At 34.0% G+C, this 17,611-nt stretch overlaps 3 protein-coding genes across 7 annotated transcripts in view; 1 reads left to right on the top strand and 2 right to left on the bottom strand.

The window, feature by feature from the left end:
- Positions 1–12,633, bottom strand: part of LOC101885642 (beta-2 adrenergic receptor) — a 108,892-nt gene extending 96,259 nt beyond the window's left edge. For both annotated transcript variants that reach the window (XM_073926514.1, XM_073926515.1), the window contains exon 1: positions 12,568–12,633. The gene's annotated coding sequence lies outside the window, so the exon portion shown is untranslated. The remainder of the gene's footprint in view (positions 1–12,567) is intronic.
- Positions 1–13,625, top strand: part of LOC101885539 (uncharacterized) — a 31,152-nt gene extending 17,527 nt beyond the window's left edge. Inside the window, exons 7-18 of one of the 4 annotated variants that reach the window (XR_012392448.1) lie at positions 646–795; positions 3,544–3,627; positions 3,725–3,772; positions 3,866–3,946; positions 5,911–5,976; positions 6,075–6,161; positions 6,256–6,339; positions 9,452–9,535; positions 9,620–9,721; positions 9,798–9,878; positions 12,337–12,450; positions 12,583–12,964. Coding sequence is in view for 3 of the 4 variants with exons in the window: in XM_021466988.3 (XP_021322663.3) it covers positions 646–795; positions 3,544–3,627; positions 3,725–3,772; positions 3,866–3,946; positions 5,911–5,976; positions 6,075–6,161; positions 6,253–6,339; positions 9,452–9,535; positions 9,617–9,721; positions 12,337–12,450; positions 12,583–12,704 (1,028 nt within the window). In the remaining variant the exon portion in view is untranslated. Of the gene's footprint in view, positions 1–645; positions 796–3,543; positions 3,628–3,724; positions 3,773–3,865; positions 3,947–5,910; positions 5,977–6,074; positions 6,162–6,252; positions 6,340–9,451; positions 9,536–9,616; positions 9,722–9,797; positions 9,879–12,336; positions 12,451–12,582 lie in introns of all 4 variants that reach the window. The other 3 variants (XM_021466988.3, XM_073926495.1, XM_073926496.1) reach the window with 3 other exon arrangements.
- The window catches only part of cfap418 (cilia and flagella associated protein 418), a 6,772-nt gene continuing 2,644 nt past the window's right edge, over positions 13,484–17,611 (bottom strand). The window contains 1 exon segment of the mRNA NM_001424183.1: positions 13,484–14,766. Coding sequence (NP_001411112.1) covers positions 14,607–14,766 — 160 coding nt within the window. The 3' untranslated portion in view covers positions 13,484–14,606.

The raw sequence follows: 17,611 nt of genomic DNA, 5'->3' as shown, positions 1-17,611 counted from the left end.
TTGAGTGGCACAGCCATATAGGCAAATTATTGGATAATGACGGTTTGTTCTGTAAACAGTTAAGCAGAAAATATTGCTTAAGAAGGCTAATAATATTGACCTTAAAATGTTTTAATTATTTTTTTTATTAAACTGCAAATACAAATGTTCTGTCTGCTGAAGAAAAATATTTTTAGGAAAACTGAAAAATTCATTGCTCTTTTAAACATCTTTTGGAAAATATTTAAAAAAAAATCACAGGACTAATAATTCTGACTTCAACTGTATATGACCGTGACGCAGCTTCAAAAATTCGTTTCAAACCGGAAGTACGAATTTGCTTGAAATAACGCAAAAACAACCAATTTACACTTTTTAGTGAAATATAGGTGCCCTAATAAGTGTTTTTAGCAGTGTGGGACACATATACGACTGTCAACAGCTCAAAAAATGTGTTTTGGTGTTTCGTGACCCTTTAAGAGTATGGCCTGCTGTTATATGTATTTTTACCTTTACATATCTATTTAAATTTTATAGACTATTTTTAAAACCCCAATTATTCAATTTTACAATGATTAATATTCACAGTATACCATGAATAACTTTGTTTTGAAAATGAAACGCAATCTCTGGAGTGGTAAAATAGTTGTGTTTGTCATTCCTCAGAAAGTCTTGGCCCCAGAATGAGCTCAAACTATGGGAGTAAAATCAGCCAGAGAACAAACGAACCACTTCACAACCTCGACAGATTGTCTGATTCAGACTATGAGCCTCACAACACAGATGAACTGCAAACGCTGCACCTGAACTCACAGAGTATGCTGCATTTACCACAGCGCACTTATGCTGCACATATATAAAATCACATTACTACATTACACATTACTACATATCACATTACTATAGGTGGTTCATTCCGCTGTGGCGATCCCTGATGAATAAAGGGACTAAGCCAAAAAGAAAATGAATGAATGAATTAAAACATATATGCTTAGAAATATTATTGACCTATATGGGGGCGTTACATTTCTTTTTTTAAATGTGGGCATCATAATTGATAAATATAGGTTAAAATTATGCAGCAGAGTTGAAAATAAAATGTAAAGATAATGCCCTCACTCTCTATAATGTCCACACACACACACACACACACACACACACACACACACACACACACATTATTATTATTATTATTATTATTATTATCTGTTGCTCTTACAACTGGAATCAACAACAAGACTTTTGTCAGGTAGTGTATATTAGGGTTGGGTGATGTTGACCAATTTGGTATAGTATGATGTCTAATTTAAAACCTCGTGATGAACGATGACAGCGTCATCATAGGTGGCGGTAAATTAAGTATTTATGAATAGTCAATTAATTCAAACGAATTAATTTTTTGTAGCCTACCGTTTCAAATACCTGATCCCCATGGTCTTTGTTTTACCTATAACTCATATAATAGATGAAAAAAGATAAGTTACACATGAATCACCACCTGTCAATCACTTTTTTCACAGGACTCTGGCTTGAGTAGGCTTGAGTGATCTGTGTCGTTATAATGGCATCAACAAACTTGGTTGGTAAAAAATATTCACAACCAACAGGAACCAACCAACAGTATCTGAGGTTTACGCTAAAATTACTAAGTACAAGTGTGAAAGCGAAAGATTGAAGCAGTGTACTGACGCTGTGACACGTTACCCGATAGATTCAAAAGAGGGAAGAGTCATTGGATAGACAAGATTAATTAAATATCACATTTAACAACTATAGTGAGACACGATCCAGTGGTACATCCTTGATAAACTGTCTGACGGACACTACTCTCTGGGGTTTTGTGCTCAAAGCACCTGCTGACTGTTGGAGCTCAGATGTGCGCGTACGCTGCAGCACATGACAGTGTGTGTGTGTGTGTGTGTGTGTGTGTGTGTGGTCACGTGATGTGCATTTTTAGCAGTATAGTGTGAAAGGATTAAATATCACATTTTATACAATATATACATATTTTCAGAAATGCTAGAATTACTAAATGTCTTGATGACAGTATAAGAATCTTTACTAGTGCTGGGCAAAAATTAATCCCAGTCAATCACAATCGCTTACAAGTTTGTTTTGACATTATAGATATGTCTGCAATGTGTATATTTAAATACACACATACATGCACATATTTAAAAAAATGCTTATTTATATTTAGATATACGATATATAATTATATGATACACATTATATATCTATTTAAATTTCTACGCAATTTTTTTATGTGTGTGTGTATTACATAGTTATGTAATAAATGCACATTGCAATCACATTAAAAGTTAAAGTCAGCCCCCCATTTTTTCCCCCCAATTTCTGTTAAACGGAGAGAAGATTTCTTCAACACATTTCTAAATATAATAGTTTTAATAACTCATTTCTAATAACTGATTTATTTTATCTTTGCCATGATGACAGCAAATAATATTTGACTAAATATTTTTCAAGACACTTCTATACAGCTTAAAGTGACTTAGCTAGGCTAAACTAGGTTAACTAGGCGGGATAGGGTAACTAGGCAAGTTACTGTATAACGATGGTTTGTTTTGTAGACTATCGAAAAACTATATAGCCAAAAGGGGATAATAATAATGACCTTAATGTTTTTAGAAAAATTAAAAGCTGTTTTTATTCATTCATTCATTGATATACCTAATCATTCATTCATTCATTCATTTTCTTGTCAGCTTAGTCTTTTTATTAATCCGGGGTCGCCACAGAGGAATGAACCGCCAACTTATCCAGCACATCTTTACGCAGTGGATGCCCTTCCAGCCGCAACCCATCACTGGGAAAAGGCTGTTTTTATTCTAGCCAAAATAAAACAAATATGATTTTCTCCAGAAGAAAAAATATTATCAGATGCTGTGAAAATTTACTTGCTCTGTTAAACATAATTTGGGAAATATTTTAAAAGGAAAAAAAATCAAAGGGGGGCTAATTCTGACTTCAACTGTATATATCTTATGTCAAATAAACTTTTATTTAGATGCGAATCATGCGATTAACCGTGAAAAATCTTTGGCAAGCACTTATTTTTACTAGTAATTATACAAGAGTATTCAATTTGAAGCACATTTAAACAAGTTAAAACAGGTATTAAATAGGGTAATTTGGTTAACTAGACAAGTTAAGTTAATTAGGTCATGTGTTTTCTTCTGTAGCCAATTAGAAAACAAAAGTTCCCGAAGGGGATTACAAATTTTTTTTCCCAGCCAATCTAAAATAAATAAGACTTCCTCTAGAAGAAAAATAGATCAGGAAACACTAGAAAAACTATTTAATATTTACCATATAATCATAATAATAATAGAAAATAGCTTACTCAGTTGTTTCTCTGTTTTAGCTCTCTGTATCACATATTCTTTATATATATATATACATATATATATATATATATATATATATATATATATATATATATATATATATATATATATAAAAAGAGTTGAGGCTCTGCATTAAAGTATAAAGTGTGTCTGCTGAAAAGCCTCATCTGATATGAGCATGAATTCTGCTCTGCAGGAGATATAAATGATGAAGGCAGCACATGCTCAGGAGACAGACATCTACACAACGTGGAAATCAACACCAGCACCTTCATGTCAGGTAGCACCAAACAAATCAGTCTGATTCATGAAGTAATTTACTGTTCTCTACAAGTGATTATTTTCGTCAAAAAAAAATAAAACATTTCGTTTCGAAGGTGATAAACCTCCATTGACATCTGAAGCCCCTTACATGCACAATCAAGGTACAGTGAGTGCACATGGCAGAAATTATTCAGCTTATAGTAAGGAATTCAATCTGAAATGTATTGATTTTGTTTTCTTTGCTCTGTACACAGCAGTATATGTGAATGATTCTAGCAGTACATCTTCTGGAGAGTTCTATGAAAACACAAAGACAGACACAGACAACATGCCACGTGTGTAGAAATATTTTTTGGTTAATTTGATACATTTGCTTACTCTTCATTAAATAGTTATTTTTATATTATCATTGAGTAGCTATTGCAGTTTTATTAATTATGTTCCTCATTTTTTAGTAGTGCTGGGAACAGATTAATTGTGATTATTCTTTCATTCATTTTCCTTCGGTTTAGTCCCTTTATTCATCAAAGGTCGCAATCTTCTTGTGAGGTGACAGTGCTAACCACTGAGCCATCGTGTTGTCCTAATCGTGATTGATCAAATCCAAAATAAAAGTTTTTTTTGACAATAGATGTGTGTCTATTATGTGAAGTTTATTTATAAACTAATTTAGAGAGGATGACGTGCTAATGATTGCTCACAGCTGGCCCCGCATAAGCCAATTCATGATTCATCAATCAGACAATTCCTAAGTCACCAAAAATAAGCTAAGTTCCACGCCACAGTCATTTTCCTTTTGAAGAATCCCCTCTTCCACCCCTACTTCTCTTTCTTTCCTTGATGGGTGGCACGGTGTAAAGCACTGTTGCCTCACAGCAAGAACGTCACTGGTTCTAGTCCTTACCAAGCCACTAAATGTTTTTGTTCAATTTACATTTTCTGCCCGTGCACGTATGGAATTCCCTGGGTCCCCTGGTTTCCTTCCACCCAAAAACATGCGATTTAAGTTAATTGACTATTCAAATTGGCACCATAGACATGCTTCTAGTTAGAAGTTATCTCTTTACAGCAATTCCTAATTGTTCATAAGTAACAAACAGCAGGGGAGTCCCCGAGATCTACCTGAGTGCAAACATTTATATATTACATTACAATTATTTAAATGAGGGCGACGCGGTGAGACAGTAGGTAGTGCTGTCGCTTCACAGCAAGAAGGTCGCTGGTTCGAGCCTTGGCTGGGTCAGTTGGTGTTTCTGTGTGGAGTTTGCATGTTTGTGTGGGATTCCTCCGGGTGCTCTGGTTTCCCCCACAGTCCAAAGATATGCAGTACAGGTAAATTGGGTAGGCTAAATTGTCCTTAGTGTATGAGTGTTTACCAGAGATGGGTTGGAGCTAGAAGGGCATCCGCTGCGTAAAACATATGCTGGATAAATCAGCGGTTTATTCCGCTGGGTCGACCCCAGATTATTAAAGGGACTAAGTCGAAAAGAAAATGAATGAATGAATGAGATATTTAAATGTATATATATTTTGTATCATATACGATTATTCATTCATTTTTCTTCGACTTATTCTCTAATTTATCAAGGGTCACCACAGCGGAATGAACCGGCAACTATTCCAGCATATGTTTTACATAGCAAATTAGTTAATCCAATTCACTTAAAGCATATGTCTTTGGACTATGGCAGAAACCGGAGCAGCCGGAGAAAACCCACACGAACACTGGGAGAGCATGCAAATTCCTATCATATACATTTATATTTAATATCTAAATATACATTTTTTTCAAATATATGCATGCATGAGTGTATTTATATATACATAATACTTATGCACAGTACACATGTCAAACTGTTACTTTTGATGCGGTTAATCACAATAAATAGCACTACACTACACTTTAGCACTACTTTTGTGTTTTTGAGTTGTTTATATTATTTGAGTTACATGGTTCTGGTTTAAGTTAACAATGTATCCCTGACTTAATTTGCTATAAAATAAAACCATTACACCAAGCATCCATTAATCACAGTTAATTTACATGATTTATTAACTAAAATCAATTAAGACTGCTCAATTTTTTGTCAACAATTTAAATAGTATACATAGCTTTGTTATCACAAGGATAAAATACTTACCCAATTCTTACCCAGTTTTAAAACACATAAAGAATGTAGAACTAATATAGATTAAACTCTTCTCAACCACTGGAAACATCTTAACATATCATCATGTGTGTATTTTTTATTGTGAATTTAAATAAAATCCTAATATTTAATATCTACTCATCGTAAAGGTGCAGAGACACCATCACCACTGCTGTCTTATGATGACTGTCACTCACCACAACTGGAAAATAAAGGTAAAGCTCTGAAGAAACCTTGTAAATGTTACTTCTATTAGAGGTAATAAGTAAAACGTTTAAAATATATATGTATATGAGTCCTCTTTTGTCTATAGAAGTAGATGTGAATGATTCAAGCAGCACATCTTCTGGCGAATGCTATCAAAACACAGAGCCTGACGTGGACGACATTGCCAAGCCTTGTATGCAAAACTAATCATCAATTGGTTAACTTGACAAATTGAACATGTATAGGTACATCTACTAATATTTGACATTTTTCCCCTCTTGAAGCAGAGAGAACACCATCATTGCTTGAAAAGACACCATATGCCTCTCTGGCTTATGGTGACCATCAGTTACCAGGCACTCACAGTGACGGTAAAGCTCTCTGCTCCCCACACACATTCCTCTCTCAACGCTCCTCTATCCTAGCCAATAAAAAGCTTAAAAAACCCTAAAACCACAAAACTCAACCAGGAGTTGTTGTCATATCAACAGGTCTGTAAGCTCAAACAAATACTCTAGAATACACAAGACTTGTCACTCAAATAGTATTAAATGGGGAAAAGTGTAACCGTCAATATAGCGAACAAAGCCCCGCCTACTAGTACAAGAGCTAATCATTGACTGCTATAGGCAGACGTTTCTCCGGGGGAGAAGCTCAGACTAGATGTGTGCTTTTACTACACTTTATGTGTAGTCAACAAACACACTGGAATCTCAGCGAGTACTTGCTTCACAGGCATAAGAAATGTATCCAAATAAAGCTTGAAATCTGTGCTTTTAAATGAACCAACTACAACTCAAAACAAAAGTTTTCTGGTTTTGTAATCTGTATGAAGCGAAGGCAAGGTACAGTCCGTCCTGTCAAATGCTCATCACATGACAGCAGCTACTAATCAAACACCCACAAACTTGTATACAAAGAGTTGCTGTCATTTCTGGTGGAGATTCGCCATCAAGACCAAGTTGTGAATTACTACAGAAGACCAGCGCGATCAGAAGATCATTATCCAGAGCACAGGTGTCAATTTTAGTTCCTGGAGGGCTGCAGCTCTGCACAGTTTAGTTTCAACCCAAATTAACACACCTTATCAAACTATATTAAGTTCCTCAGGATTGTTTGAGACCTAAAGGTAAATGTGTTGGAGCAGGGTTGGATCTAAACTGTGCAGAGCTGTGGCCCTCCAGGAACTGGAATTGACACCTGTGATCCAGTGGATGAAAATACGTAGAACGTCCATAAATGAGGTTGGTGTCGTGATCTCGTTCCTTTCGAGTGCACATGCACATTAGCTTAGGCAACCTGAAAAATTGCTGATTTTGTTTGATTTGAACGTTAAGAATGAAACTTTTGAGACAGTTGTTATTTAAATTTATTGCTGATTCCAAATATGTAATGTAATCATAAGCTTGGCAAATATTTTAGAGAATTTGATGTTCCCCGTTCAGACTTAATGCCCAAACATACTGCCCGAGAGGCGCTTCAAAGATGGCCGACAAGTAAAATGACTTGCCTTAAAAGGACTTTGGCTCAAATCTTCTCATGAGCAGCTTATTTCTTATAAACAGGACTAAATTGAGTCATTTCAAACATAAGCACGTACCAAGTGCGTATAGTTTCTTTTAAGAGAAACTAAATTAAATCGGGGGAAAATACAATGTGGTAAATGTATTTTTATGTATATTAATAAAAAGATTTGAAAACAGTTATGTTATCTTCCCCTAAAAATAAAGTTCATGGGGGTGGTTACTTTTTAAGGGTTTAAAAGAAAGCATTTCTGTCATTTTTAGTGACTAATATGAAAAATGTACATTTATATTTTAAAGGCACCAATTTGGACCTTTTAGATACATGAGGAAACTTTAAATATATACCACCTTAACTTTACTACAATTTCTGTGGCCAATATTATATATTACATTGTATAATATCTATACACAATGTACCATATTTTCATATTGAGAGATTTAAAAAAAAGGGAGTTGTGCATATTTAACGCTAACATCTAATATGCAAGTGCTATGATGCAGCGCAGTAGATGCTGTCTTTTGTCAAGTATTAAAATGCTTATTAGATGCTAACTTTATTTTAAAAGCCAGGTATGCCTAACGCGACGGGATTAGGAAACTTGAATGCAGTCATGTAGAAAAAGTCAGAAAAATGCTAAATACTTTTGACACATGAATGCTAATCATTACAAATCATTTAAAACAATTTCAGTTTCATTTACTACAACTTTTGCTATTTTGCACGCATGGTTGATAACTGAATATTAATCAGATGATGTCACTGCTGTATTTATGATCATGATTTTAATCTGCTAAATCATCTACGAATGTTTAAGTTAGATATGAAGAACAGACCCTATTTATGCTTTCAACACTTCCTTCAGTGCATTGTGTTGCTGTTTAAACATTAAAAACATTTAAAGTTATGAATGGTGGCGCAGTGGTTAGCTCTGTGCCCTCACAGTAAGAAGATTGCTGGTTCGAGCCTCAGCTGAATTAGTTGGCATTTCTGTGTGGAGTGCATGTTCTCCCCGTGTTTATGTGGGTTTCCTCCACAAGTCCAAAGACATACACAATAGGTGAAATGGGTAGGCTAATTTGTCCGTAGTTTTCCCAGAGATGGGTTGTGGCTAGAAAGGCATTCGCTGCGTAAAAAACTTGCTGGATAAGTTGGCGGTTCATTCCGCTGTGGCGACCCCGGATTAATAAAGGGACTAAGCCGACAAAAAAATGAATGAATGAATGAATGAATAAATGAATTTGTCCCTAGTGTATGTGTGCATGGGTGTTTCCCAGTGATGGGTTGCAGATGAAACAGCATCCGCTGTGTAAAACATATGCTGGATAAGTTGGTGGTTCATTCCGCTGTGAAGACCCCTGATTAATGAAGGGGAAGGTGAAAGGAAAATGAATAAATGAATGATTTTAAACGCCTCCATTATAGTCATTTATTTTCATTTCCTAGAGGCTCTGTTTTTTATGGATCTAATATATTGATACACAAGCAATTTTTTTTTTTTAAAACACACGCAGATGTTCTGTGAGATGTTACTTAATAGAGTATTTGATGCACAAGCTGTAAAAGCCCCACCCTCTTCTGAAAAAGGGGTGGAGAGTGGCAGCTCATTTGCATTTAAAGAGACACTCACAAGCAACGTGTTTTTGCATCCACCCAACTTGAAGCATTTACTATACATCATGATTACATTAATTATTTAGGAGATGATTGAGCTCTTTGATGATTGACATCTTATAATTGGACTCCTTTTTACAGGGATAGTTCACTCAAAAATGAAAATGTACTCGCTATTTACTAAACTTTTATGAGTTCCTTTCTTTTTTTGAACACAAAAGGGGATATTTTGAAGAAAGCTGAACACATATAACCATTAACTTCAATAATAGGATAGTATTCATATATAATAGTAGTATTCATAATAGTATATAATAGTGTTCATATATTCTCTTTTGTCTTCAGCAGAGGATGTGAATGATTCAGACAGTACGTCTTCTGGCGAGTGCTATCAAAACATTGAGATCGACGCAGATAATCCCCAGAGTGGTAGGCTCACGGAAATCTTTTTACATACAAGCTGAAAAGGTGCTTTTTTTTCTAAGGATTCATTCAGTGTGTTTTCTGCAGAAGACGAGGAAAGCCCATCATTTCCTGAGCTGTCAGTCGAGATTCCGCTGACAGGAAACACTGCTGGTTACAGCGGCTGTCATGTACCTGCCGCACACACTCAAGGTAACTGTTTGATTTGACAATGTGGCAATACTGAATTTTGCTACGGATATTGGATACATTCTTCTGTGCTTGGCAGATGGGAATGATACAGACAGTACTTCATCAGACGAGTGTTATCAAAACACAGAGATCGACGAAAACGCCTTTCTGCATTATGGTATAAAAAGTTAAAGTATATGGCAGTCACAAGGCCACAAGTGAAAAAATATAGATAAAAATTTAATTGTTTGACAATTACTTTCATTACATTTTCAGAAGAACAACCTTAAAACAGAATTACAATATTTCTGTTTTACTTTGTTGAATTTTTTATAATATATATATATACAATACTTTTATGGGGCGGCACAGTGGCTCAGTAGTTAGCAATCACAGGAAGCAGGGCGCTGGTTGGAATCCCAGCTGGACCAGGTAACATTTCTGTGTGGATTTTGCATGTTCTCCCCATGTCCGTGTGGGTTTCCTTTCGGTGCTCCGGTTTCCCCCACAGTCCAAAGACATGCACTATAGGTGAATTGGATAAACAAAATGGGCCGTAGTGTATGAGTGGTGTGTGTATGGGTGTTTCCCAGTATTGGGTTGTGGCCAGAAGGGAATCTACTGTGTAAAACATATTCTGGAATAGTTGGTGGTTCATTCCGATAATCAGAAACCAAGCCAAAGGAAAATTAATGAATGATGTACTTTTACTCAACTTTGAGACACTAAATTGATCAAAAGTATCATGAGGTGATTTGATCCTTTAGGATCATGGATCGCTTTAAAAATGCATAAACGTTAAATATTTTTTAAAAAATTGCAAATATCTTTTTTTGGCTACTTCGTTGTGATGTGAACGTAGCAACTTATAAGACATAAATGAACTCATATAGTTTATAAATAACCAGCTGCATGTTTTCTTTTCAAGTTGTCTGAGCTGGCAGACACAGCATAAACCAAACTAAACAAACAAATAATACTTAAGTGAAAATTTCATCTGATGTCACCTTTTATTAATGTAATAAAATATTAATGTAATTTAATAAATTATTGTTTTTAAATAAATGATGCCTGTTTCCACATTAAATGAATCAAACAGCTTTGTTGAAAAACATTAATTAATGAAAAAACATTGTTAATAATAAGAAAATCAACATTCATTCATTCATTTTCTTGTCGGCTTAGTCCCTTTATTAATCCGGTTTCGCCACAGCAGAATGAACAGCCAACTTATCCAGCACGTTTTTACGCAGCGGATGCTCTTCCAGCCGCAGAGAAAATCAACATATTCAAATGAATTATAAAGGTTGATGTGGCACTGAAGACTATAGTAATCATAAAAAAATTCAGTTATGCATCACTGGATTAAGTCACATTTTAAAATACATTAAAATAGTGATTTTAAATAGTAAAAACTGTTCACAATATTACTGTCACTGCATTTTTTCATAAATTTACCCTTGTGAGCACAAGTCTTCGTTCATTCTGATTTGTCAGGGGTTGCCACAGTGGAATGAACTGCCAACTTATCCAGCATATGTTTTATGCAGCGGATGCCCTTCCAGCCGCAACCCAGTACTTGGAAACACCCATACACTCTCACACTCACACACATCTCATACACTATGGCCAATTTAATTCATCCAATTCACTTAGTGCATGTCTTTGGACTGAAGGGAGTACATTGAAACTCCACACAGAAATCAATGTCACTAGTAGGGCTGTGCGATTAATCAAAATTGAATCGCAATCACAATTTGAAACTTTGTGATTAGCTAATATATATTTATAAATATAAATATATTTGTATTATTTAATTTCCCCTGCCCAGAGCAAATGCGTGACTGCCATCTGTGTGTGATAGTCTTACTAGCAATTGACTAATGAGTGTCTTGCTAAAAAGTCAACTGAAATATTGCCAGTGGCACTTAATCTAGTAGCAAGCAACAGCAAGTACAATTTCAGCCATGTTAATTTTCTAAATGTCCTGTTTTTTTTTTATAATAAGCTATACCTTCTCGCTAATTTGAGTTCAACATGTTTACAGAAAGGTAAGGTCATTTTATTTGTGTTTCCTGTTTGCTCTAGAGAACAATTAGTGTTTCATTTCTGAATTTTTAAAAATAAATTTGAATAAAAGTTGGAATAAATTGATATCTTTTTAGTTCCTTTTTTAACTAACACTCACTGTATTTTAGTATTACGATACAGATTATTGAGCTGAAGCATGACTACAAAACTAAATCGCAAATCAAATTGAAATTGCAATATCTGTCAAAAACATTGCAACTAGATATTTTCCCCAAATCGCACAGCCCAAGTCACCAGGTCCAGCCAGGACTCAAACCAGCGACATTCTTGCTGTAAGGTGACAGTGCTAACCACTGAGCCACTGTGCCACCAGAAAGTCTTTTCAAAAATAAAAAAAAAAATGAACTAAGGTCTAACTTTTTTATTATTTACTATTTATTTATTTTTTTACAACTATTGTTTATTATTTTTTAAATGAAGATTTAGGTTCAGACTCAGAAACCACAGAATACACACTACTGCACTTTTTTAAACAGTCAGTAAAGGAAATATCTTAAAACAATAAAACATATAACTACCGTTCACATATCTTTTGTTTTTGTAAGGTGAGGAAAGCCCATCGCTTCCTGAGACGTCTATTCAAAATCCACACTTTGCACAGACGACAGAAAGTACAGACGATTACAAAGACCCTGATCTACCCAGAAGCCTCAGCCAAGGTACCTCTAGCTTTTTCAGAAAACCCTTAACTCCTTTGATCCTGGATCTTTTGTGCTGCAAACTTAAAGCTAACAGCAACCAGTGTCGATTTGGAAGAAAAACAAAAACACACTCACCCGCTTTCATTGCAGAAACAGATAACAGCAGCACAGCATCAGAGGCATCATACGTGAACGTTCCACCTAAAACACAGAGGGAGGACAATTCTGCTGATTATTCAGATCATGATTATGATGAAGTGGAAGACTGGTAAAATCAGAGAAACAACTGCAAGAGATCTTTCCTATAGTTAAAGGGAAAACACAAACACAAAAACATTCTTTATATGATTTATTGTGTTTACTTTGTGAACATCGTGCATTTTTTATTTAGGACAGATGATCCATAACAGCACATCCCTGAAAACTGTGGAATGTAACACAGATGGGCCCTTGCAATACCTGAGCATTTCTTAAGAATATTCTGGAAGAGTTGTAGTGTTCATCAGCGTTATAATAAACATTCTTATCAGTGATCAAGCAGTCTTCAACTAACTTCATACAGTTGAAGTCAGAATTATTCACCCTCCTCTGAGTTGTTTTATTTTTTCAAATATTTCCCAAATGATGTTTAACAGAGCAAGGAACTTTTCACAGTAATTATTTTAATATTTTTTCTTCTGGAGAAAGTCTAATTTGGATTATTTCAGCTAGAATAAAAGCAGCTTTTAATTTTTAAAAAACATTTTAGGGTCAATATTAGTAGCCCCTTAAAAGGCACATATTTTACCCCTTTTTCAGGATTTAGGATAAGTCTTTTGTGTCTCTAAAATGCATCTGTAAAGTTTCAGCTCAAAACACCCATAAGATTATTTATTATAGCTTTCAGAATGTTGGAATTTTTCGTGTTCTGAAGACACGGTCACAGTTTTTGTTGCCTGTGACTTTAATGCTGGTTCTCCCAGCCCACCGGTCCCTTTATGCCTGTCAGCGTGTGCCTCAATATCCGCCTCGCCTGCGTCAGATAAACAGCACAGTGACAGACAAGACAGAAGCAGATCTCATGTAACGTTAGTGAGAAATACTACAATAAGAACTTTCCCAATGATTATTTGATGTATTTGTTGCGGAGTTAATTCAAGCCTTTCTGCAAACTGGTTACAAAGTTTACAAAATAAACCTGATTTAATGTCCACAAACCAGGATTGAAGCGTCTTCTTTCATAATTGTACTGACATGCGGCTGTGGTGATAAAGACGGTAAAATCGCTGTAATTCATTACAAACATTTGAAAACATTTTAAATTTGTAAAACTCATTCTTGATCACATTCAATTATGATTGATAATCCCAGTTTCTTTGTGCATGTTCTGTCTTGTTGATTGATTATACGCTTTACTACAGAGACATGTTAATATGTGGCGGTCAATCAATTTGGTGGGTGGGGAAACCACACTACTACGTCGCGATGGGCCTCAAAATGTGAGGGATTTTAAAAAAAAAAAATCGTCAGGAAATTAAAAAAAGAGGCTTATAATGTTTCTATCACTCTAATATGACAGTGGACACACTATACCTACACACAGTTCTATCCAAACAGCTTACATCATAGGTGCCCTTTAAGCAATATTTGACTGCAGAACAACTTAATTACTTTAACTTCCCAAATTAACTAACCTAATTAAGACTTAAATGTCACTTTAAGCTGAATACTAGTGTCTTGGAAAATATGTAGTAAAGTATTATTTAATGTCATTATGGCAAAGATCGGTGATTAGAAATGAGTTATTAAAACTAATATGTTTACAAATGTGTTGAAAAGAATCTTCTGCCCGTTAAACAGAAATTTAAGGAAGAAAATATACAGGAGGGCTAATAATTCTGACTTCAACTGTAAATGGAGCATTCTTTTTTACCCAATAATTCTAAATTGTGCAAAATGTTTAATATATAATATTTATTTACATTATAGCTGTTCATTTATCAAACTAATACAGCCTATATAATGTAAATCAGCCACTTTATCATTCCACAGGAAATGCAGCATAGACAAAAGTTCACACACAAACTACACTCTTAAAAGAAAGCGGTTTTGTTATCCAGCATCACAAAGTCAAAATGTCCAGCATTTCCTTGTGTGAACAGGAGAGCAGGCGTACTCTGATCAGATGAAGCAGTTTATGCTCTGTGTTTCCCACAAACCCACTTGAGCTGCGGTTGTTCTCTGAGGTGTGAGAGTGTCAGAATTGAGATCCAGCTACACTGACAGGCGTACGCACGAACACCCGCTCTCCTCCTCAGATGCACCTTCAGCTTGTGGTAATCCGGCATGTTGTTCCTGAGAAAGGTGAAACAGGAGAAAATTCTTAGGAAACATTTTTATATTTTATTAACAGGTACATTTTCCTATATTCTGTGGTACTGTAATAAAATTTGCAATTAAATATGGATGATAATGACATAAAAACACACAAACAAACAAATATAAACTGTTCAAATATTAAGGATTATTTGATTCACATTTGTAGGACTTTTCCCCACACAACAAAAAAGCACTTTTAACCCATATTCAAACTAATTGTGATGCAGTTTCCAAGTAAAATGTGACCTTAAATACCTACAAAAAAAAAAAATATATATATATATATATGTATGTATGTATGTACATATAAAACACATTTCAATAACCCTTCAACAGACACATATCTTCTATTTTTGAAACAAATTATTTTGTTAATTCCTGAGACCGAACTTAAGCTACTTTTTAGTTTTTTATGTTTGTTTTAATGATAACTTGTACACAAAATATTAACATGCTTGCTTTTGAAAGATCAAAGAGTTTAAAAGTTGTTCATATTTTGAAAACTATTTTAATATTGAGATTTATATGATTACTATTATCAATAAAAAACACATACAGTTTCTCTTTATAGAATGTGTAGTTTTTCTAATAAAAATGAATTGGATTTAAGCGCATCTTATTCAAAGTTACTGTAATGAAGTTTAACAAGAGAAAATTCTGTGGAAACATTTATTTGTTTTATTTATTTATTTATTTTTAACAAACACATTTTCCAAATTGTGCGGTATTATAAGGCAAATAAAAAATGAAATGCCATGAAATATGGGTGATAGACAAGAAAAAAAAAAAAAACACACTGTTCATTTGTTAATGATCGTTTGATTCAAATTTTTAGGACTATTTTCCACAACAAAAAAGCACTTTTAATCAATATTCAAACTAATTGTGATGCAGTCTCCAAGTAAAATATGACCTTAAATACCTACAAAAGTATTGTTTATATATAAAAAAAGAAAAGACATTTTATTTTTTTAGTATTACTGCCAGTACAATAACCCTTCAACAGACACAATCTTTATTTTTGAAACAAATACTATTGTTAAATTCCAATCTTAAACTACTTTTCAGTTTTTGTTGTTGTTTGTTTTAATACTGGTGACTTATGCAGAGAAGGTCAACAATGCCTGATATTTTAAAGATCAAAGAGTTTTAAAATTGGGTTCATATTTTAAAGACTATTTTAATATGGAGATTTATACAATTACTATTAATAAAAAACCATGACATTTCTGTCATGTAAGAGTAGATATTTTTATTATAGAAATTCCTTAGACTTAAATACATCCATGTTCAGAATTACTATAATGCAGATTTGAAAAATATTCTCTGAATTTAATCTAATATAAATATGAATATAACTATGTACAAATTTATTTGTGTATTTGATGGCTATGTTATCAGTCAGAATTTCTGTAATAATAATGATTCAGTAACATACAATAAATTAATATTCTTATAAGTTTTTTAATATAATGTTGCTTATTCTTAATGGACATTTTTATCTTTGGGATGACTTTCACACACAATAAAGCTCATATTCTGAATTTCTATAATGCAGTTTTAGGGTGAACTGTAAACTGCAATACAGCAGAATCTTTGTGTGCGTGCGTGTGAGTGTGTGTGTGTGTGTATACATTAAAAATTAAATACATGACAAGGCCCACAAGGAAAAAAAAAATCTGCATATTTTTAGCCCATCATTAAATCTATTTATTTACTTGTGTAAATATATGTTTATTTCGTTTTTAAATAATTTGAGTAATATTGCTGACTAATATGAACATGTTCATATGACTAATTTACAATACAGTTTGTAAAGTATTATTTTCTGTCTTTTAGCAGATATATTACAGCATATGAGAGACCTGCTTTGTTTACCATATGAGTGAATCTAATTGGATTTGCATTGTAAACATTAAATAAAATATAAAAAGGTATTTTTTTATTTCATATATTATGATTTTAGTTATGATACTCTCAAAATCATTCCACAATATTACTTACATTACTTTTTTTTTTTACTCTAATCTCAGCAGAAATAGCAAAAAAAATGTCCGCAGATTCTATCTGGCCCAATACATGACCTAATGAACATGTCATTTAAAAGTTTCATTTTCAAGCTATCTTAATATACTTGGAGTTTTAATATTCGAGTTTAATATTTTGCACACAATCTGCACCTATATAAATGCTATTTTGAACACATAACAGAAGTAAAATGACTCCAACAAACAAATATAGAATTTGTGAAATGAACAGATGGTTTGTGGATGAGCTGATTTCTCACTTGTTTATATAAGAGGACTCCTGAAGTTAAAGTTTATAAAGTCTCAGTGACAAACTCCATCCACATGCTCTCCTGATTAAAGCTGAAGATGTGGTAAAAGCAAGATCATTAAAACACAAAGAGCCTTTATGCTATGTTTATGTGCTCGGCGGTGTCTGAACACGCAGCAAAGTGCATCATGGCCTAAATACACAAGATGACAACATAAAAGACATGGTGCTGATGACTCGCTGACTGTTTGATGATTAAACTGAGCGAGAAGCTTTAACACAAAGCGCTGGAGATAATAAGGAAAAGACGCAGTCTGTCGGAAGACACAGTTAAAAACAGCGGCTTAAACGTTGTTTGAAAATGTTTCTTTATCAACCAGACTTAACATTTATTAAGTTTATCTGGAAGAGGGTGACATGATAACTTGAACAAAGCCATTATTAAATGACATGTCAATGTTTGCTGAAATGTGTGAGGCGGTTTGAAGTAATTATGAATTGTAAGCAACAAACTGATATGGTGGGATATAAGGATCAATGCTGC

Source organism: Danio rerio, chromosome 16 (genome assembly GCF_049306965.1).
Source record: "Danio rerio strain Tuebingen ecotype United States chromosome 16, GRCz12tu, whole genome shotgun sequence".
NCBI classification, from domain to species: domain Eukaryota; kingdom Metazoa; phylum Chordata; class Actinopteri; order Cypriniformes; family Danionidae; genus Danio; species Danio rerio.
This window is presented reverse-complemented; position numbering and strand designations above follow the sequence as displayed.